Raw genomic sequence first — 20,041 nt, 5'->3', positions numbered from 1 at the left:
GGTCCGGGAACAACGACTTAAAGGAGCCTGGGTTAAGTGAGCTATCCGGGTATGGCAGCCATGGCCCACGGAAATGCATATGACCGCCGTCGACAGCCTATACAGAGTTAGTCCACACATGTCTATACGTACAATCACCTGGCCAGTGAGCCAGTTCGCTGCGTCGCTAAACAAGAACACACCGGCATTCGCAATGTCCGTGCGGTGTCCAGCGCGCTGCAGCGGAATAAACGCTTCCACCATATCTTCACCGCCCTTGGGCACAAGACGATCCGCGCCTTCGGTACCAAGAATCAAGCCAGGCGCAATGCAGTTGCTACGCACGCCGAAGGGTCCCAATTCCACAGCGATGACGTTGGACAAAACATCGATACCAGCCTTGGCGGCAGACGGGGCTGCTTGCCAGGGCAAGCCCGAGTAATGCAGCGTCGCCGAGATGTGCAAGTAGGTACCATGGGCCTTCTTCACTTCCTCCATGGTCGCACGAACCGTGTTGTATGTACCGAGGAGATCAATCTCTACCACGGTACGGAATGCATTGGAAGAGAGGCCCTGCAACGGAGCCATAAAGTTGCCAGCCGCACCACAAATGACAAAGTCGATCTTGCCATACTTCTCTACCGTCTTCTTCACGACATCCTCCATCATCTCGAATTTGCGGACATCACCGGGTACAGCCAAACACTCTGAGCCTGTGTCCTTCGAGAGCTGGGCGGCCGCCTGGTTGAGACGATCGGCCTTGCGCCCCACAATGGCCGCTTTGCAGCCCAGGCGCATCATCGCCTCGGTAATGCCATAGCAAATACCTGAGCCACCGCCCGTGACAAGAATCACCTTACCCTGGAACAGGTTCGGCTTGAATACCTCTGTAGAGGGTACCGGCTGGTGCTTGAATGATGTCGACATGGTGGACGTGAGATGCGGGGAAACGACGTGGCGCTGTGCTTTTCCGGGGCTTGATCTCAATGGCTGGGCTTCTCCACCGGCGTCTCCACGCGTGGAGGTTGCGCACAGGCCCAGGGCCGACCGACCGGCTGGGTGGCCGTGACCCACGTGACCCCTGTGTACTAGTTTTACACGTGACACAGAAGGGCCTTCCTTGTGCTCGCTGGTGTTCGACGTTTCTGCCACCTACTCTTGGTCTCTATCGTAATGGTACGTGAGCGCATGCCCCTGCGTGAGAACAGTGTACTAACAGTATTCTAGCCGTCGCAGAAGACCTTCCGTACCAAGGTGAAGCTCGCCAAGGCTGCGCGCCAGAACCGGTATGTCCTTACAACGTACCATGTCCGTATTCTAACATGATGCAGCTCGATCCCTAACTGGTTCCGCATGAAGACGGACAACAAGATCCAGTACAACAAGAACCGTCGCCACTGGCGCCGCACTAAGCTCTCGATCTAAGGGACGAGAGCGTTGTGTGCCTTTGTTGCTACTGATGTATCATTCCGCGTACTGTGCCTCGGCACCTATGCCCTCCAGTCGGATGATGATGACACAGGGTGCTTTTTCTCTTGATGAGTAGAGCAGGAGCTACCATATCGTTGTTCTTATCTACTTGAATCCAAAATATATGCATTTATTGCTGCATGATTATGGCGTGGGAACACGCAGTGGTGTGTGAAGCAGGGCTGCTATGGCAGAGTAGTCCTTTTCGTTCTCGGGTGTAAGCCATCCGTGCCGAATGAAAAAGTCTAGGAGGACTATGTGTCAGTGAGTGTGTCGACCTACCCAATGTACAGTTGGGCTTGAATTCACCGGCGAACATGCGTTGCAGAATCGTATCTTTGTCCATGAGTTCAAACGACTCAGCCTCGCCATCCGATGGCGCTAGCTGAATATCGTTGGATGGGAGGGCCAAGTCGTAGATGTATCTATTGTCAGTCTTCGTCGCACGTACTGCATCTCGGGCTGGCGCCAGCCTAGCGGTGTCTTGTAGAAGTAGGTAATGACGCTTGCGGTGTGTGTATGTGCGCGCACCAAGGCTGCGTCGAGACCGGCTTCTTCTTCGCATTCGCGGACCATCGTCTCGAATGGCATCTCACCAGCCGTGATGCCGCCGGCCACGGAGTTGTCATAGTACCCCGGCCACCTAACATGTGAGCCACCATCTAATATACATACGTGGCTTTGTTGGCCGCACGTTTAGGGACCCAGATACGATGGTCAGGCGTATACGCCTAGTGTCAGCCGCCTTCCCTGGACCTACCGTCAAATGTACGCCATACGTAGCAAAGCCAAAGAGCGCACACGCCGAGCGCTCCAACGTAAACGCGATGATGGGGCGTTGGGCAGGCCCTAGGCTATAGATACCGTACTGTTCATTTCGCCAGCCTACCATGAGCAAGATAAAAACGTACCATCCAATGGATCCGGGAAACGGCGTTGTTCACGCAACCATTGTGCTACTTGGTTAATGGCCTCTGTCCGCGCATCCTTGGTCGAGCATGTGGGTGCAAACGTCATGGTCCGTCCCTCGCATTGCAGCGGTGCCTGTACTGTCTTGATACAATCTTGCACGGCGTCCCAAACGCTCTGCGGGACAAACCCAATCTGTACGCCATCACATAGGAACGAGTACAGCGATGCATCCGTCCATGGATCGTCGTTTTGGCACGTGTAGGCCACATCCAGTAAGCTGTTCAACACCATCGTAGCACGAGATCGCCTCCACCTCTCGATGTGGTGTTGCTTGGAGGGGGTGCTCGCTGGGTCCTCCACGTGGTGAGACTGCGCGCACAGTCCATCGTGCAACACACCGCCACCATCATGTCGTTGTCACTGGTAAGTACGTACGGACCCAACCCTTCCAACGTGCGTGCGCGCAGCACAAAGCTGGGGGCAAGTCCTACTGGCGACCGTATCCTCTATGCCCAAGGCCGTACCGTTGTTCTTCGCGATATGAAGCAGCCACGTAACACGGTCTTGTATGCTCAGCATGCACATCCTGTCACAGTCGCACGTATGAGCCCTAGCGGGTTCTACGTCGCTAGTGGCGATGTATCTGGCAAAGTACGGATTTGGGATGTCGCAGGTAGCGAGCAGATGCTCAAGCTCGAAGTCCAAGCCTTGCAAGGGCGCATCAATGACTTGACGTGGGACGGCGAAAGCAAGCGGTTGTTAGTCGTCGGTGAAGGTCGTGAGAAATATGCCCATGCCTTTCTCTTTGACACAGGCTCGAGTGTGGGCGAGCTTAGTGGGCACAGCAAGCCTGTCAATGCCGTAGCTGTGCGTGCCCAACGTCCGTTCCGTGCGGTGAGTGCGGCTGATGACAACCATGTCTTGTTTTACACAGGTGTGCCGTTCAAGTACGCGCGCACGCTCACGAACCATACCCGCTTTGTCCAGGATGTGGCCTATGCCCCGAATGGTGCGACGTTTGCGTCGGCCGGGGCGGATGGTCGTTTGTTTGTTTACGACGGTACCAGTGGGGACAATATCGGCGAACTGCGTGACGAAGCGACTCCTTCCGCGCACCAAGGCACCATCTTCGCCATCTCGTATGCACCAGATTCTTCTTTGTTGGCCTCTGCAGGAGCGGACGGCTACATTCGCGTATGGGATGTGGCAGGTCGTCGTCTCCTTACCGCCTGGCAGTCGGACGAATCGGATCGCGTGCATGCTCAGCAAGTCGGCCTGACATGGACACAAGAGGCGTTGGTGGCGTTGAGTTTCGGTGGGACTTTACGCTGTTTTGAGGTGAGCGAGTCATTGCAGCTCGTGCATGCCCTGGTCGCGCCTGAGATGGGCGTCGTTGGCTTGGGTGTGACACCACAAGGCGTCGTGGCAGCCTCACGTGAAGGCCGTTTGTATACCTACGCCGGAGAGGAAGTCACACGTATGCCGGCACACGCACCGCTGCCTAGTCTCGTGAGTATGGCGTCGTATAAAGACACTATCGCTGTCACGGCGCTGGATGATGCTGTGCGTTTTCTCTCGTCCTCCCAATTGGACGAAACACGATGGGCCGTCTCTGGACAGCCACGCAGTGTCGATGTCAGCACCAAGGCCACAGCGGTGGCTACTAGTGCAGGTATTGATTTGGTGACGCGTACTACGACGACGCATGTGTCGCTCGCGCAGCTGGGTGTACCGAGTGCGTCGTGCATCGCTGTAGCGCCGTCCGGTACCTACCTTGCTGTGGGTACCGACGAATCTCGTGTGAAGCTGTACCGTTGGAAGGACGCTACGTCGTTGGAGAGTGTATGTGAGCTGACGAATGGACGCAGTGCCATCACAGCCATGGCCTTCTCGCCCGATGCCTCGTTGCTGGCGGTAGGCGAGAGCAATGGCAAAATTTTGGTGTATGATATTGAAGCCCAGCAAGTGAAGCTATCGCATTGGGTATTCCATACTGGCCGAGTCTACTCGATTCGATGGTCTCCTGATGGCGCGTACGCTGTGAGTGCTTCTCTGTACGTATGATAATGACTGACAGCAGCGATACACATGTGTATGTATGGTCGGTCGCCAAGCCTATGAAGCATGTAGCCTACAAAAACGCGCACGCTGGCGGTGCGCATGCAGCCGTATGGATCAACCATACGACCATTGCAACGAGTGGTGCGGATGGCGTAGTCCGTGAGGTAAGTACCTACGTCTCTTCTCACCGAAGTTTACGTGGACCCCGCTCTCTTAGCGTAGTATGTGTAGCCGTAGCTTCTCACTGCACTGACATCGGCCGAAATACACGCCTCCACTTCGAAGGTCCGCAGGGGCGTTCTCTATCCCCGGATCTACGCACGTAAAGCTGACCATGTCGTTGCCGGACTTGGTGGGCGGTAGCGCGCAGTGTGGGCCTGTGAACCCACTCCAACAACTTGGAAAGCGATTTGGACAGGATCGAGGTACGCAGTTCGATTCGCTTCAGCCCGGCCCTGAGGCGGTGGCTGGACGTCCGTCGACGTTCCGTACGCAACGTGCGCCACTGAGCGAAGATCCGGCGTTCTTTAGCGCGGAGCCAGTGGCGCCGTTCCAGGTGGATCAGCTTCGGCAGGCCTTACCAAATGTCCATCCTCATGCGGCTTGGGCGCCGAATGCGAGCCATAGCCACATGGCTGGGCCTTCTGCTGCATCAGCACCGATGACCTCCGCCACGGCTAGCACCACGGCACCGGCCTGGGCTCAGGATTTCATGCAAGCGACTCGCTCTTCCGGAAAAGCGCGCACGGGTGCATCGCATTTCAATGTGCAGCCGCAGCGGCCCATGGCACAGTTCCCGCATCGCCCTTTCCATGCGCATGCTATGCCGATGATGACAGCGACGCGCCCCATGCGTCCTGCGCACACAGAACCGGACGCGATCGCGTCCGTAAGTCGTACGTATTCACTTCACTTACGCCTACTAGAATCGTCGTGGGACTCTGCCTTCACTGCCGTCGATGCGCAACATGCCACAGAGGCGATGCCCACCGAAGCGCAGCTCGATACGATGAATGCCGATGAATTGGCCGCTACGGCCGAGCGTCTCCTTCACGCTGTCAGAAACGATACCAGCGAAAAGTTCCAGCAGAGTGAATTCCTGGGGCTCATGCGTAAGCTGCGTGATCGGGAGGCAGAAGTGCGGGGGGCCGACATTGTCGATGCCAACGCCAAAGGCAAGGCGAAGGCGGAGGGCCCACCTACCCAGGCCTACCTGGACCAAATGCTACGTGATGCTACGTCGAATGCTGGTCCTACGACCACGGGGCATGCGCAGACGATGCAGCACGATGCCTTGGCCGATCTTCAAGAGTTTTGGCAGGAAGAAGATGCGGCGAAGCAGACCCGTGCCTCCGCGACGCACCCCACCTTCATGGGTGACAGTGGTGATGTGGCTGCGCGTATGCGAGAAGATGAGGCTTTGCTGTCGTCGAAGCCATCTGTCGAAGTACCGCAAGACGACGACTTTATTGCAAAGGAATACAACAAGTGGACCTCAATGGGCGCTAATGTCTCTGGTGCTACTCAAGCGTGGGAGGAAACGATTGAAAACGAGGACTTTGTCGGGCGTGCCTGGCAAGGACAGCAAGGTCGCGGACAGCGAGGTGCACAGCATGCAGAGTGGGATAAGCTGCAGGCGGATTGGGACGAGTTTGAAGCGACGACCGATGGCATTTATCCTACAGTGGCCGACCGTATTCAGCAGCCGTTCCCGTACGAAGCGCCGCAGTACGTGTTCCATGATGCCAACCCATACATGGCCAACATGACACGACAGCACCTCTCGCATACCTCGCCGTCCATGCTCGACAATGTACTCGAGCAGGAAGCCGCTGTCCAAGCTGATCCTACAGATGCTTCGCGTTGGTACTCTCTGGGCCTGCGGCAGCAGGAGAATGAGCGTGAGAAGCAAGCGATTGCGGCGCTGCGCAAGGCGCTTGACATTGATCCTAAGCTGAAAGATGCATGGCTTGCGTTGGCCGTGAGCTATACCAATGAAAATGACCGTGACGAAGCCCTGGAAGCGCTAGAGCGCTGGGTCAATATCAACGATACCTACCGCGGCGTGGTGCATGCGTATTTACGCTCGCGTGACCAGTCATCCAATCGACACCGTCGTCTGGCGAATGTCCTCATGGCCATGGCACGTTCGGGCGTGCCTGATACGGGCGAGCCGATCGATGCAGATATCCAAATGGCGCTGGGTGTGTTATTCAACGCATCAGGCGAGTACGATAAAGCAGTGGACTGTTTCCGCGCTGCGCTGAGTGTGCGTCCCGACGACTGGATTCTGTACAACCGTATTGGCGCGACACTGAGCAATTCCGGGCGCTCGCAGGAGAGCTTGGAGTACTACCAGCAGGCTCTCAATCTGCGCCCTGACTTTGCCCGCTGCCATTTCAACGTGAGCATTTCATGCTTGAACCTCAAAGTATGTATGAAATACAACTAACCAAAACAGATGTACCGCGAAGCGGCTGAGCATGCCTACACAGCCTTGACACTGCAAATGGCGTCTGACGATAGCGAGTCGCCCGGCCAGCAAAGCAATAGCCTCTGGGAGATTCTGCGCGTCTCGTTGGAACTGTACGTATGCCCTACTCTGACCTCAACAGCATGCGACGACCGGATTTGGCGAGTTTGTGTGCCGAGCGCGATATCAGTCTCATCCATTTGGATGGTGTGCAGGCCGAAACGTAGTGATCTGACCCTTTCATAGCGGCCCAAGTCTCCCTCACGCTGTGTCATAGTCGCATCGCGCCGCCTACCTCACCTCCACTTCCTTGTCTCTCGCCACCGCCGACCATGTCGTTGGACATGCGTGCGTTGGCGCACCAGGCGCTCGAAGCGTCTGGTCGCCCAGACGAGGCGATTACCGTGAATCAACGTGCGCTCATCGACAAGGTACGTGGTTAGGATTCTAACGTTTAGATTCTGGCACGCTATTCTGCCGAATGTACGTTGTGTGTGGCTCATCCACAGTCACTGTCTTTCGTGAACTGCTACAAAATGCAGACGATGCATGTGCCACCGAGTGCGAACTTCGCTTTGCTACCAATGCGACTGTGGCACATGAGCAGTGCCCATTGATACCCAAACCACCTACGCCAGATGTGAATGCGATGCTGACGCAGTGGACGTTCCGCAACAATGGCAAACCGTTCAGCGGCGATGACTGGCATCGATTGCGGGTACGTCGTAACTCACTAATAGAAGCGAATTGCCGAAGGAAACCCTGATCCGGAGCGTATCGGTGCATTTGGCGTCGGTTTTTACTCGCTGTTTAGCATTTGCGAAGAACCCATTGTCATGAGTGGCGACGAGCTTATGGGCTTTTTCTGGAAAGGCGATGCTCTCTTTACGCGGCGGGCTGCATCGCCCATGTCCGATGTCTCATCCAATGGCGCGCCATGGACGACGTTCCTTATGGCCTTGCGAGAACCGACACCGTTCCCTGAATCGCCGTTGGCCTTGAGTCAGTTCCTGGCCACGTCACTTACCTTCACGAGCCATGTGCGATCTGTGGCGCTGTACTTGGACGATACGATGCTTTGCCGTATTACCAAAGATGTAGGAGCCCCTGTACCGCTCACGCCCTCCCGTCACTTGACGCCGACGTCGCCACAGCGAATGCTGCGTGTTGCCTCGATGTACATGTCAAACGTGGATGTGCATGTGGACGTCGCGCGTCTTGTGTTGTTGGAAGCAGCGGCGGCAGCGGCACGCGAAAAACCGAGTTTACGGCAGACCATTGCCTCGGCCTTTTCCAAGACGGCGGCGGGGGGCATCGCCTCGTTGTTCGCCAATGCGTTTTCTGCACGTACACCCACCGCCGACTCGATCGCGAGTGAGCATGCCCTCGATGCAGCGGCCCAGATCGAAACGGTACATGCCTCGATGCAAATCCGCATGATCTCAGCTCACATCAATGTAAGTGTCCCCACTGCGTTCTCGCGCGAAATTGAGCGGAGTACCAAGAAACCGCCGCCCCGTACAATGCCGCTGCATATGGTATACATGAGCAAAGAGGCGCTGGATGCGATGGATGTGCCGCCTGAAGACGCTACGAATGTCGATGCGCATGTCCAAGCGCTCTTTGAAGGTATACTCCCACGTCTCGATCAGCAAGGCCGGATCTTTATCGGGTTCCGAACGCACCAGACTACATCATTTAGCGGTGCTATGGCTGCGCGCTTCATCCCCACAGTCGAGCGAGAATCGATGGACTTTATCGATCGGTACTGCGCGACATGGAACATAGAACTCTTGTCGATCGGTGGCTTTGTCGCACGCGCTGTGTACGAAAATGAAATGCAGCGGCTTGGCGCGCAATGGTTGCAATTGAAAGACAAGGAGCAGGATGCGGTGCTAGAGCGGGCCCTACATGCCATGCGATATTTTGCCTTCCACCGCTCCTCGCCTTCCACACGCGTCGCACAGGCGCTCGAAGATGCCTTCTTTGCGTGCTGTACACGTCCCTGCATATCGCTGCTTTCTACGCAGGGTCTACGCTCCTCCGACCAGGTCCGGTTTCCCAGTGCGATGCTGGCCGATTTCTGTCGTGAGATACCTGTATTGCCGCCGGCACATATTGAGGCGGCAGAGACGTTTGTCATGCAGTTGCGGGCGCGGCAGATGGTACGTGATATCACCATGGACGACGTGTTTGGCGAGCTGGGACGTCGGCCACTCTCGCCCGACGAAATGACGGCGTGCTTGCAGTGGTGGTGCCAAGTAGCGCAGCATCCCTCGTACGAGCCCTCGTTACGGTCGCGCTTACTCCGCGCGGCGGTCGTGACGACGGAGAGCGGCGTGCAGCCACTGAACGAAGTCACGACGTTTTTGCATACCGGGAAATTACCGCCGACTGTTCCTCTTCCGCCGACGTGTCTTGTGTACAGCGTCTCTCGGTCGTTCCGGCCTGCAGAGCTTCAAGCGGTGTTCCCATGGCACGAGCTGAGCGTCTCTGCGTGGCTTACCTACATGATCTCGTTGGACCAGTCGCCCTCCCAGGACGTCCGTACGCAGCATGGACTTACCCATTCCCCGGCCAATGCCGAGGCGGTATTGAGCACACTTGCCTGGGCCTGGGGTCATTTGCCGAAAGCACAAATGCACTCCGTGATTGAGGAGTTGCAGCCCCTCGCGTGCATTCCCACACGCGCTGGGATGCAGCGGCCGGGTGATGCGTACTTTGCGAGTGTCTCCCTGTTCTCCGATTTACCTGTCGTCGTCATGCCGACAATGCCAGTCAAAGGCCCTCTAGAAAAACTACTAGAGGCACTGGGCGTGCGTCGGCATGTCGCCATCCAACTCATCTTTGATCGACTGCTCGCTGCAGGAGATTGGTCGCATGTCGATTTGGTGGTATACTTGGCCAAGCAAAGTACGCACTTGACACCCGCCGAGTGGGATCGATTGCGTCATACTGCGCTATTCCCAGCGCAAGGCAATGGAACAGAGCGATTCCGCGCTGCTGAGCTGTTTGAACCGAGCGATGTGCTGGCCTCGATGGGCGTGCCCCTTCTCGCTTGGCAAGGTGCACGTTGGCGTCCGTCGTCTGACGAAGCGAAGCTGTTATTTGAACTAGGTCTGCAGCGGCACTTGCCGCTTGATCAAGTACTTACACGCGCAGCCCCACCGTCACCATCAGAGATACGGGCACAGGCTCTACGCTACCTCTTCGAGAAATGGGAAATCTACGCGTCTTCGTACACCCTTCGACTTGCGTCGCAGTATGCGTTTGTGCCCGCGCGAGATGGACATACCTACCCCCCCGATCAGGTGTACTCTGACCCGGCCGTCGCGTGCCTGGGATGGCCTGTCGTGGCCTTATCACCTGTTGAGGCACTGCAATTGCACGTGCCTCGCCATCCACCACCTTCTGCTCTGGTGGAGCGTGTGTGCACTACGCCACCGACCACCGAAGCAGAGGCACGTACCGCCTTTGCGTTCCTCGCTAGTGTGCCTACGCTCTCCGCCAATGAGTACCGCAAGTTCTCACGCGCACCCATCGTCCCTGTAAACCAACGTGGCATGGTCGCTCCGTGTGAATGCTACTTTCTCTCGTCCACGCCAGCACCGCCAGAGTACCGAGCCGTGTTTGCGTACATTGACATGGGCCCTGACGCCAATGTATTTTTGCGCGCATGCGGCGTGACTGATGAGCCGAGTGTGGGTGAATTGGTCCATCAACTGCTCGCACAGCCGATGCGGTGGTACGAGCTCTGCGGAAAGCCGGAGTCGTACCTCGATATCCTGCGCAAAGTCGCGTTCCATCTCGATACCCTTCCACGCGATATGATCAAGGCCATGCGGCAGGCGCCCTTTTTGCTGTGTATGCAGTCTTCGCGTGAGCAGTCAGAGACTGAATCCACTGAGTCAATGACAGCGACGTCGCCGATCCAGTACGAACTACGACGTGCCTCTGACATTGTGCTGGTCGACGATGCTCATGTGCACATGCTCTTTGGTGCGCACCTATGGACAGCTCCACCTGATGATGCCATGGAGCCTCTATATGCGACGCTTGGTGCACCGTTCCTCAGCTCACTTGTCACAGAATCGTTTAGCGTGGCGAGCGAAGTACGTACAGATACACCCACAACGAACACTGTACGTGCCACGATCATGGAGCGCACGCCTATTTTCCTTTTTGAAAAGCGCACTTCCTCTGCCAAAGATATTCAACATGATATGGCATGGCTTACACAGCACTTGGATGTCGTCCAAGTCGGCACGCCAGGTCTGCAGCAGACACGTGTTTTGTCGTACATGAACGCCACATGGAAAGACGTGCAGCGGTGCTCGGCGATGATGAAGACGCACCGTCAGCGCGTTATCTTACACTTGGCCAGCGATATGGAGTTAGATTGGTTTGAAGTCGCTTCCGCCCTAGCCAAAGTCATGCTCACGCGGCAATCCTTGCCGGATGTCCTTTTGCTTATGACCGTCCTGTCCTCTCCCCTTCGCAGCCTTAAGCGGAAGGGCTTCCATGTCGACAAGATTCTTGCGCAGGCACAAGCCCAGACATCTGCCCCTGCAAAAGTACGTCCTACCACAACGAACACGCCAGAATGGAGCTCTCTCGAGCACCAATTATGCCAAATGTTTCCCGATGTCGATCCTGCCTACGCTGCGCAGCTTCTTCGTTCGTTCGAGGCGCAGCATCTCGCGCAGGCGAGTGAGGTTTTACTGCAGGGGGCCTATCCCCGCGTATCGTCGGCGTCGCGTGAGGACACGGATACGAAGTTGCCAGTGCAGCAACCACAACCAAGGCCACCATCGCCGCCATCGCCGCCGATAAAGCCACCACAACCAACGCCAACGCCAACGCCGGCAGCCCCTGCTCTTCCTACAAAAGGAGAGAAAGAACAGGCTATTATGGCACCGAAACCTGACATGCCTACGTCCCTTATTCAGCAATGGAAAGCGCGATGGAGTGGCACAGGATCGCGACTCTCATCATTAGCCAATGGCACATCGTCCATTCGACGCCCTGCTTCGGACGATACGGCTGTGGCGCCCACTTCCGATATCCAGCGCCACGTCCAGAACGCCATTCAGGCATCGCGACCTGACGCATCACGTATCATCCAGTCGCAGTCGCAGACCGAGGAAGTACAAAAAGCGGCCAACTCTTACTGCAGCATCGCAGGCATCGATGTGGACCTGCGCCTGGCTGGCCAAGTTGCCGGGATGAATGTGTTTGTCAGCGCTGATTTGGATGCTGAGGCCACCTTAGCACACAACCAGGCAGCCTTACATCGTATGATCGAGATGGTATACCGTCCGATTGGCACAATCTTCGGTGTTGATCCACGCTGCCTGAATGTGTTTTGTGATACCAAGGGCCCTTCAATCGCGTTCAATCGAGGCGGGACCATTTTCCTCAATCTACGATACTATCTTGCATGGCACGATAATGATGTACTACAAGGGCGCTTAACGTCGCCCCTCATTTCTGTGTACTTCAGCTTGGCGCACGAGCTAGCCCACAATCTTGTGGCAGCGCACAATTCTGAGCATGAATTCTACTTTTCCAGCATCGCCGAGCAGTACTTTATGTCTCTCGCGCAGTATATAGCCACGCTGTAAAATTAGGCCGAAATCTTTCGTTCTTCCTCCACATTTCTTCGTAGTCGTGAGCGTCCATCATGGCGACGGCCTTCAGCACAGCCGACGCAGCTATCATTGAGCACCAAGTCGAGCTCAATGAAGATGCTGTTCAAGCTACGGCCCATGAATCTGGACGCAACATTATGGACTTATACGATGTTGAAGCTACAGCTCAGCGGCTCGTAATGCAGCGTGGCTCCTCCAATTTGATTACACCGCCGCTGCAGCGCGTTGCTTTGCAATTCCCTGATGAGGCTTTGATCGATTCTGTGCCACTTTTTCATGCGTTGAACCAGGCACTGAAAAATCTTACAGATACACCACCTTCATTGTACATCCTGGCTGACACAAGTTATGGCAGTTGCTGCGTAGACGAGGTGGCTGCGGCGCACGTCCGAGCGGATGCCATTGTGCATTATGGCCATACCTGCCTAAGCACTACAGCGACATTGCCTGCATTGTACGTCTTCCCAAAACGTGATATCGATATCGAAGCAGCCGTGCAAGGCCTCTTAGAGGCAGCTACACAGCTCCCGATCTCTGATCGACGTGCTGTTGTGCTGACATACGATGTCGCCTATACACATGCTGCACACCACATTTACGAACGGTTGAAATCACAATGGACCTCGCCTATTCCCCTTATTTTGTCTACAATCGATACCGCTTTTAATTTCGATGCGCATATGGCGGCACGAGACAGCGGTGCCTCGTGTGCCAAGAGCGACTCTTCGCAAGCTTGTGCATGCACTACCTCGTGTACACGGCGGCCAGCACCTGCCACGTCGTCAGATTCCACATGTGAACCTATATCCTCCCTACTACATGCTCGGCAGATTCCATTGCCTAGCGATACGCCCCTCTCTTCCACGGCCGTATTGTACTTGGGCGGCGAATCTGCCGCTCTGACGCATCTTCTTCTCACGCTAGGGCCTACGTTCCCTGTAGCCTCGTACGATCCAAAAATGAATGCGGCTCGTATCGAGACAGGCAAAACGAATCGTCTGCTGATGCGTCGTTATGCTACCATCCAAAAGGCTCGCGACGCGTCCGTCATCGGGCTGGTCATCGGCACGCTAGGGATTCATTCGTACTTGCCTCTGTTAAAAGAGCTGCGTCGTATTCTTACCTCGCCCATTTCTAAGCGCAAAGTGTACACTATCAGTGTTGGGAAACTCAACCCGGCCAAGCTGGCCAACTTTCAAGAAATCGATGCGTTTGTGCTGATTGCCTGCCCGGAAAACTCTTTGCTGGATACCCGCGACTTTATGCAGCCCATCGTTACGCCATGGGAAATGATGTTGGCTGTACAGGCGCATGGTGGTAGGGAAGTGGCATGGACCGGTGCGTATGTACTGGATTTCAGCGATGTCATGTCGCATACGGCTGAAATGGATGTGCACGCGTCTGACGACGCAAGCGATGACGAGCGTCCTCATTACTCGTTTGCCACCGGCGCATATGTTTCGCGCACACGCTATGGAGATACCCATACCACCAAAGATAGCGTGTCTGAGACGGAGGGCCACAGTGATGCAGCGACTACCACAAGCCAGGCATTGCAGCAGCTTTCTTTGGAGCCTCATCAACTGACAGTACGTGATCCTATTTCGGGTCAACTCCAAAAAGTGCTCGATAGTGCGTCCCTAGCGCATCGTGCGCAGCGTACATGGCACGGCCTTGATCCTAACGAAGGCACAGGACATGCTGCGATCCTCGAGCAAGGCAAGGCAGGGTTTGCCCAAGCCTACCGTGATGCGGACGGCACCGTGGAGGGTCATCTTGCCCCCTCTGGACCTCCATAGCTGGCTTACATAAGAACGACGCGCAAAACGCGTGCCTTTCACTCCACCGCGTCACGGCATTTCGCGGTGCCGAGGCGCCTACCGACCACCACCTGACGCGCCCCACTTTTTTTGCGCGTGCTCCCCGCGATGGCTCCCATCGTGTATGAGCGGCGTCGAATGGCGGATGAAGACGTGGATTGTAATGACGTAGATGACCGGTCTACGGAGCCAAGCTCGCCTTCGTTTCAGCTCATGTCGCCGCCTACGTCACATACGCTCTCCGGGAAAGACGTAGGTATGCGCGCGACTGTGGGTGATTCCAGCTACGATACAAGTGTCGCCTCGATCCTACCTTGGAAGGAAACTCAGCGTGACGGCGGTCTGGAAACGGATATTGACTCTGAGCCTGACGATGTTGCAGCACCCACCACCCTGGCCAGCCGTATGCAGCCCAAATCTCTCGCTACCTCCAGCCTCTTTTTGTTCTCGGAAGATGAGGACGAGGAGGGGCCCGGGAGGAAAGCACTATCTGCCAAACAAGCGTCGCAGGTCGATGCACGCAAAGCACGTATGCAGCGACTACGTATGCTTGCGCAGCAACGCACATCCCTGGATGAAGAGACGCGTGAGCCACCACGCTCGCCGTCTCCCCCCTCAGAGACTTCACGTCCATCGAGTCCGCTTGCCGCTCCTGCGTTGGTCGATATTGTGAGCGACGACGACGACGACAATATAGCAATTCCCGCGCCATCTTCCAAGCCTGTGAAGGGGCTATCGAACAAGGAAAAGCGCGAAATGCATAGCATGTCTGCGCGTCTACGGCGTGAGCATCGCACAAGTCTGCCACGACCTGAGCCCAAACGATACCAACTCTCTGAGCTCTTGAGCACGATCCAGCATACGACGTCGCCAGCGCCGCAGGCGATGCATAGCTCGGACCCTGTGGAATCCTCATCCACACCTGACCCACGCCCTCCTTCTGATCAAGTCTCCTCGGCTGTACCTACGTCGCCATCCGAGCGACGTCGGCCTATACCAGACGATGATGAGGCACGTCAGCTGGCTCAAAAGAAATGGGCCTGGATCCGGCGGCAGCCTGCGCCGCCGAGTTCCAAAGACGGCGATGATGACGACGAATTGGAGGTGGTGGATGTGCGCTCGCATCATGCCCCCCATGTCCGCTTCCGCGGCTCACCACCCCGTGATGTGCAACGTGACGAAGTGGCTTCGACATTGGCGCACTTGGCAGTGCGGCCACGCACGCCTCGTCGGCATCGGATTGCTACAAACGAGTACCGCTCGCCCAATGCTCATGGACCGACCGCTGACCCTGTGTCGGACGCGCAAATGGATGTCGCAGCACACACCTTTGCCTTGGCTGCTCACAGGGACGCTGGGCATATGGCGCCCACGTCGCCCGGCCAGCCGGACAAGCCTACCCAGCGGCCTAGCATGCCGCCTGTGTTGGGCTTGGGCGAGCTCAATGCCACAGTCTTACAAAAGGTGTACGCCCAAAATGCAGCCTCGACAGCGAAACGTGCCCCGCCGACCCAAGTGCCACATCCACGTGCGTCGCCCTCGCCGTCGCCCCCACCCGACCCCCAACAGGCACCCGCGTCGAGTCAAGCCTATAGCCCTGCGAGCTCCCTAGGCTCAGGCTCGTCCGAGAAAGAGAACGAACCTTTGCGGTCGCGCTCTGCATCTCTCAGCGACAGCCATCCTCGTGCTGCCTCGCCCTCACCCAGCGCGCCTCTTTCCGAGCTACCGATCCCCGATCTGGGCGACTTTTTCGCACCTACGCCCACCGACCGATCCGTGCAGCCGTCGCCGTCCCCTGCGGCCTCCCTGTCGCGCACTGGTTCTAACAGCTCTGTCCTTGCCCAGTTTTTCGAGGCTGGCACACAAGAACCGTCGCGAAATGCTTCTCTGGATATCTTTGCCAACGAGCGTCGATCTGGGCCTGTGGGTGGCATGACACAGTTCTTTGATGCAACACCTGTCGACCCTGTGTCTCGCAGCCAGGAAGCCATGCCTCCTCCGACGCATGCGCCAAGTGGCGACGCTTTTGCTGCGCTGCGCCGCGCTGAACAAGCGGATGCAGCCGCTCCCCTGTCGCCAGACGTCTTGCCTTCGCTGGATCCATCGCTAGCAGAGCGTGGAGAGGATTTATGGCGCGAAGCACAGGCGGCTCAGCAGCAAAGTCATGACGGTATGCTGTACCTCAACGAGGATGGGTTCTTTACGCAGACCAAGCCCCAAGAACCGCCCTCGCCTGGGTCTGTGCACGAAGACAGCGATGCAGACGAGCCAGCTCCAGCTCCTGCAGTTCGACATACGTACAAGCGCCCTACCTCCGCCTTTGTGTTTGGTGAGGCGGAAGAGTCGGACGAAGACGAGCAGCGTGGCGACCACGGTGGTCTTGCAGGTGTATTCAGCGACAAAGGGAGCGACTCTGAAAAAGAAGAGGGGTCCGAGGACGATGCGGATTTGTCGAGTCTGCTGGACGATGAAAGCGATTCCGACAACGATGAAAAGGACGAGGCAGCGCGGAAGATGTTTATGCAGCACCAGCAAGAAGACGATGCCGCCGCGCAAGCGCTTCATGAACGTGCGACCAAGGGTCTTTTGCGACATCGCCGACGTGGTCGTGAGGACGATATGTTGGCTGATATGCTTGACGAAGATGCTGACGAAGATGAACTTCGAAGGCGTCTACAAGCGCCTCGCTTTGCAAAGAGCAAGCGTCGTCAAGTGGAAGGCGATGGACTGGATGCACTGGCCGCGCGCGAAGATGCTCAGGCCTTTGTCAGGACCTATACGGAAACGCACACGACAGCGGATGATCACGCCAAGTACGACTTTTTGCACGCGGACGATAGCAGCTCTGAGGACGAAGAGCGCGTCTCTGCACACACCATTCGCACCGAAATTCTACGTGCAAGCCGGCAACGTGCTGCATCGCCAGACCTTTTAGACCCTACACACTCGGACCACGATGAGATCGGTGTCAAGCTCTCGTCTCGTGCAGCGCCGAAACGCGCGGCGACCACCATGTCGGACGATGAAGATGCTCATGTACGTATGAAACCAACTAACAATGTAAGTACTCCAAGGTTCTCTTCACGTCAGGGAAAGTGGACGTGTCATCATTATCACGGGATGCTCAGGAAAAGCGGGCACGTTTGTTGGAAGAGTACAGCCACGAGCCTGCCTGGCAAGACGGCCGAGGCGGTCGTGGTGGTATCGACCGACGTCGAAGTGGATCTGCGAAGCGCTCTTCGTCGATGCCTCTCTCACGCTCTTTTGAGCCTACTCAGTCAGCACCCTCTGTGCTGGTCCACCGTGTACTGAAACGCCAAGCGCAGTTCCCATAGCCTGCCTAGGGCCATCCATAGCCCCTACATGATACCCCCTTGCAGCACGTGACAAACACCTACACGCGTGGAGCGCGAGCCACGCTGTCTGTTGGTGTCGCAGCCCACTGCGGGTCTCTTGTCATGCCTGAGACGCCCCACCGCACGGTCCTGGGCCGACGGGATCCCATGTCTCGACTTCCCGAGACCCCAGGCTCACGATTACCTGTTCCCAAGCCGATCATGACGCGTATGTTGGTGTTGGACTCACAGCAGCTACGCGCACACCTCGCACCAGTCTCCTACGCGTCCTCCAAGACACTCAGCGTGAAAATATACCACTACCAAGGGAGGAAATGCCAGGCGCCTCACGATTCAAGACTGTAGAAGAATTGTGGAAGGTGGCCACAGCACGCTTGGAGGATTTGCAGTACGAAAAGCATGCTCTAGTCAACGAACGTGAATCACTCAAGACGGAAATTCGTACGTTTGTATACACTGACATGCCTCAGAGCTAGGAAAGCAACGTGAATATAAGCTGAAAGCCCAAGTGGATAAATTAGAAACCATGATCGCCCGATACAAAGAGCGTGCTGTCCAATTCCACAAAAAGGACTCTGAACGCGGCGCGATTCTCCGCGATAAAGACACTTTAGAAGCACAGCTCCAGGATGCGCGAAACGATGCTCTCAACTACGCAGAGAAATATACAAGTTTACATGACGACTATGATCACTTACAGAGTCGCCTCATGAAACGCGACGATTCAATCAAAGCATCATTCCAATCCATGACGCGTTTAATGGCAGAGGCAGGGAAATCCACCAAAGCGGAAGCATGCAAAGTAGACGCTTTGCAGAAACATCAACGGCAATTGCAAAACTCGTTACAAGAGAAAGACGACCAAATCATCAGCCAGCAAGAAGTCATTACCATGTTGTCCGAACAGGTATCTCAGCTTCAATTGGACCGCACTTCTCTAATGAATGAGCTCTTTGATCTCCAAAAAATGAACTCGCAGTTCTGTTCTGATTCGAAGGAGGCAGAGATACTAGACTTGGACCAAGAGTTATATCATGAACAACATGAGTTGCTTCAACGAGACGTTGCATGGGCCAAGGATGATGCTTCTTGGTTCCGAAGCAAATGGAGCATAAGCCAGACTCACATTGAATGGCTTGAATCATACTTGGCTCATATTCAAACTGTGCATGCTAATGCCCTGCGCACTTGGCAGAAAAGCAAGGATCAGATTTGCGCTGCGACAGAAACGTTGCAGAAACAGTACAAACAGTCACAGGCCAAGGTTCAAATGCTTGAAGCAGAGCACAGTCAGTGGGCAGATGCGATGCAAGATATGGCATGGTATCAAGAAGCATATGAGGCACGGACACGCCAAGTATCTATGCTTAAAGAACTCGTACAAACGCACATGGACCATAACAATAGTGTCCAACAGGCACAAGAAATACTGGCGAATACAAGCGCACTCCTAAATACGCAAGCTTTGGATACTCGTATTGCATTGCTTCGCCAAGAAGAAGAAAAACTTCAAAGTCGCGTAAATGAGCTTTCGAAACGATCAGAGACACTTGCTGCGAATCTTTGTCAACGAGACGCTGAGCTCTCCCTCAACGATAATATCACCATTTAGCGCGTATAATGACAAAATACATTTGATGATTAGTTCTTTAGCCATGTAAATATTTGGCACGGCAATAAAGTCCTGGTGATATGTCATATATATCATCGTTCAGAGGTCCATCTTCATGCGCCATGTCATACAACGAAAGCCCTTCTAACGGATGCTGGTCAGGCTGACTCATTGGCTGTGTGAATAAGACGGCTCGCTGATCTGGTTGTGTTAATCCCTACATATCATACCTGTAACAAATTGCATAGAATCGATGGGTGGCGTATGATATATGTTCATGGCAAAAAAACCGAGATATATAAACAGGATAAGGGCGATCGACCACGCAGGTATCAAATACGCCCAGTCACTTTGGTCAGACTCCTTGCAACGTACCGATGAGGATACCACTGAATGCCAACTCGGATGAGAAACGATTCGGGGCAAAGAGCCCATACAATCCATAATACCCATACAACTACCGCAAAAATCGACAATGCAAAGCCATATGCTTCTCGTGTGGGGTTGCTATGCCGGTAAAGGTAAGTTTTGTCAACCCCGCTGGACATGCAGAAGGTGGAGGAGGGAGGCGGAGAAGTAACACCTTAGCGCTATGACTTCACACCTACTTGGTCGCGTGCAAAGCCAGCATCATCATCATGTCTCTGCCGATGGATGCGCCTTTTGCGACATTATAGAAGGGAGGCAAGAAGCGCACATCGTAGCAG

General features: G+C 55.5%; 9 protein-coding genes across 9 annotated transcripts; 7 read left to right on the top strand and 2 right to left on the bottom strand.

Moving 5' to 3' along the window:
- Positions 1-32: 32 nt before the first annotated feature.
- Positions 33-906, bottom strand: Malapachy_2414 (hypothetical protein; the record flags this gene model as incomplete). Its single annotated transcript, XM_018136904.1, has 2 exons — positions 33-41; positions 133-906. The coding sequence occupies 2 exons, from the start codon at positions 904-906 to the stop codon at positions 33-35; spliced, it is 783 nt and encodes a 260-aa protein (XP_017992803.1).
- Positions 907-1,152: 246 nt separating this feature from the next.
- Malapachy_2439 (ribosomal protein l39e) lies at positions 1,153-1,404 on the top strand (the record flags this gene model as incomplete). Its single annotated transcript, XM_018136928.1, has 3 exons — positions 1,153-1,155; positions 1,207-1,265; positions 1,311-1,404. The coding sequence occupies 3 exons, from the start codon at positions 1,153-1,155 to the stop codon at positions 1,402-1,404; spliced, it is 156 nt and encodes a 51-aa protein (XP_017993109.1).
- A 189-nt stretch (positions 1,405-1,593) lies between these two features.
- Malapachy_2453 (thiamin pyrophosphokinase-related protein) lies at positions 1,594-2,652 on the bottom strand (the record flags this gene model as incomplete). The annotated part of the gene is made up of 6 exons (XM_018136942.1): positions 1,594-1,703; positions 1,732-1,874; positions 1,901-2,092; positions 2,125-2,180; positions 2,210-2,334; positions 2,361-2,652. The coding sequence occupies 6 exons, from the start codon at positions 2,650-2,652 to the stop codon at positions 1,594-1,596; spliced, it is 918 nt and encodes a 305-aa protein (XP_017992990.1).
- Positions 2,653-2,769: 117 nt separating this feature from the next.
- Malapachy_2430 (wd40 repeat-like protein) lies at positions 2,770-4,639 on the top strand (the record flags this gene model as incomplete). The annotated part of the gene is made up of 3 exons (XM_018136919.1): positions 2,770-4,415; positions 4,439-4,586; positions 4,616-4,639. 3 exons carry the CDS (start codon positions 2,770-2,772, stop codon positions 4,637-4,639), a joined length of 1,818 nt encoding a protein of 605 aa, XP_017993100.1.
- Positions 4,640-4,756: 117 nt separating this feature from the next.
- Malapachy_2442 (tpr-like protein) lies at positions 4,757-7,122 on the top strand (the record flags this gene model as incomplete). Its single annotated transcript, XM_018136931.1, has 4 exons — positions 4,757-5,318; positions 5,349-6,853; positions 6,884-7,008; positions 7,038-7,122. The coding sequence occupies 4 exons, from the start codon at positions 4,757-4,759 to the stop codon at positions 7,120-7,122; spliced, it is 2,277 nt and encodes a 758-aa protein (XP_017993323.1).
- A 105-nt stretch (positions 7,123-7,227) lies between these two features.
- Positions 7,228-12,519, top strand: Malapachy_2459 (hypothetical protein; the record flags this gene model as incomplete). The annotated part of the gene is made up of 4 exons (XM_018136948.1): positions 7,228-7,326; positions 7,354-7,378; positions 7,405-7,613; positions 7,636-12,519. The coding sequence occupies 4 exons, from the start codon at positions 7,228-7,230 to the stop codon at positions 12,517-12,519; spliced, it is 5,217 nt and encodes a 1,738-aa protein (XP_017992996.1).
- Positions 12,520-12,578: 59 nt separating this feature from the next.
- Malapachy_2431 (diphthamide biosynthesis protein) lies at positions 12,579-14,345 on the top strand (the record flags this gene model as incomplete). Its single annotated transcript, XM_018136920.1, has 1 exon — positions 12,579-14,345. The coding sequence occupies one exon, from the start codon at positions 12,579-12,581 to the stop codon at positions 14,343-14,345; it is 1,767 nt and encodes a 588-aa protein (XP_017993101.1).
- A 129-nt stretch (positions 14,346-14,474) lies between these two features.
- On the top strand, positions 14,475-17,701 carry Malapachy_2460 (hypothetical protein; the record flags this gene model as incomplete). Its single annotated transcript, XM_018136949.1, has 2 exons — positions 14,475-17,402; positions 17,432-17,701. The coding sequence occupies 2 exons, from the start codon at positions 14,475-14,477 to the stop codon at positions 17,699-17,701; spliced, it is 3,198 nt and encodes a 1,065-aa protein (XP_017992946.1).
- Positions 17,702-17,824: 123 nt separating this feature from the next.
- On the top strand, positions 17,825-19,334 carry Malapachy_2464 (hypothetical protein; the record flags this gene model as incomplete). The annotated part of the gene is made up of 3 exons (XM_018136953.1): positions 17,825-17,930; positions 17,957-18,163; positions 18,193-19,334. The coding sequence occupies 3 exons, from the start codon at positions 17,825-17,827 to the stop codon at positions 19,332-19,334; spliced, it is 1,455 nt and encodes a 484-aa protein (XP_017992942.1).
- Between the last annotated feature and the right edge of the window lie 707 nt (positions 19,335-20,041).

Source organism: Malassezia pachydermatis (assembly GCF_001278385.1).
Source record: "Malassezia pachydermatis strain CBS 1879 chromosome Unknown scaffold2, whole genome shotgun sequence".
NCBI classification, from domain to species: domain Eukaryota; kingdom Fungi; phylum Basidiomycota; class Malasseziomycetes; order Malasseziales; family Malasseziaceae; genus Malassezia; species Malassezia pachydermatis.
The sequence above is the reverse complement of the archived record's forward strand: the minus strand, read 5'-3'. Positions and strand labels throughout refer to the sequence as shown.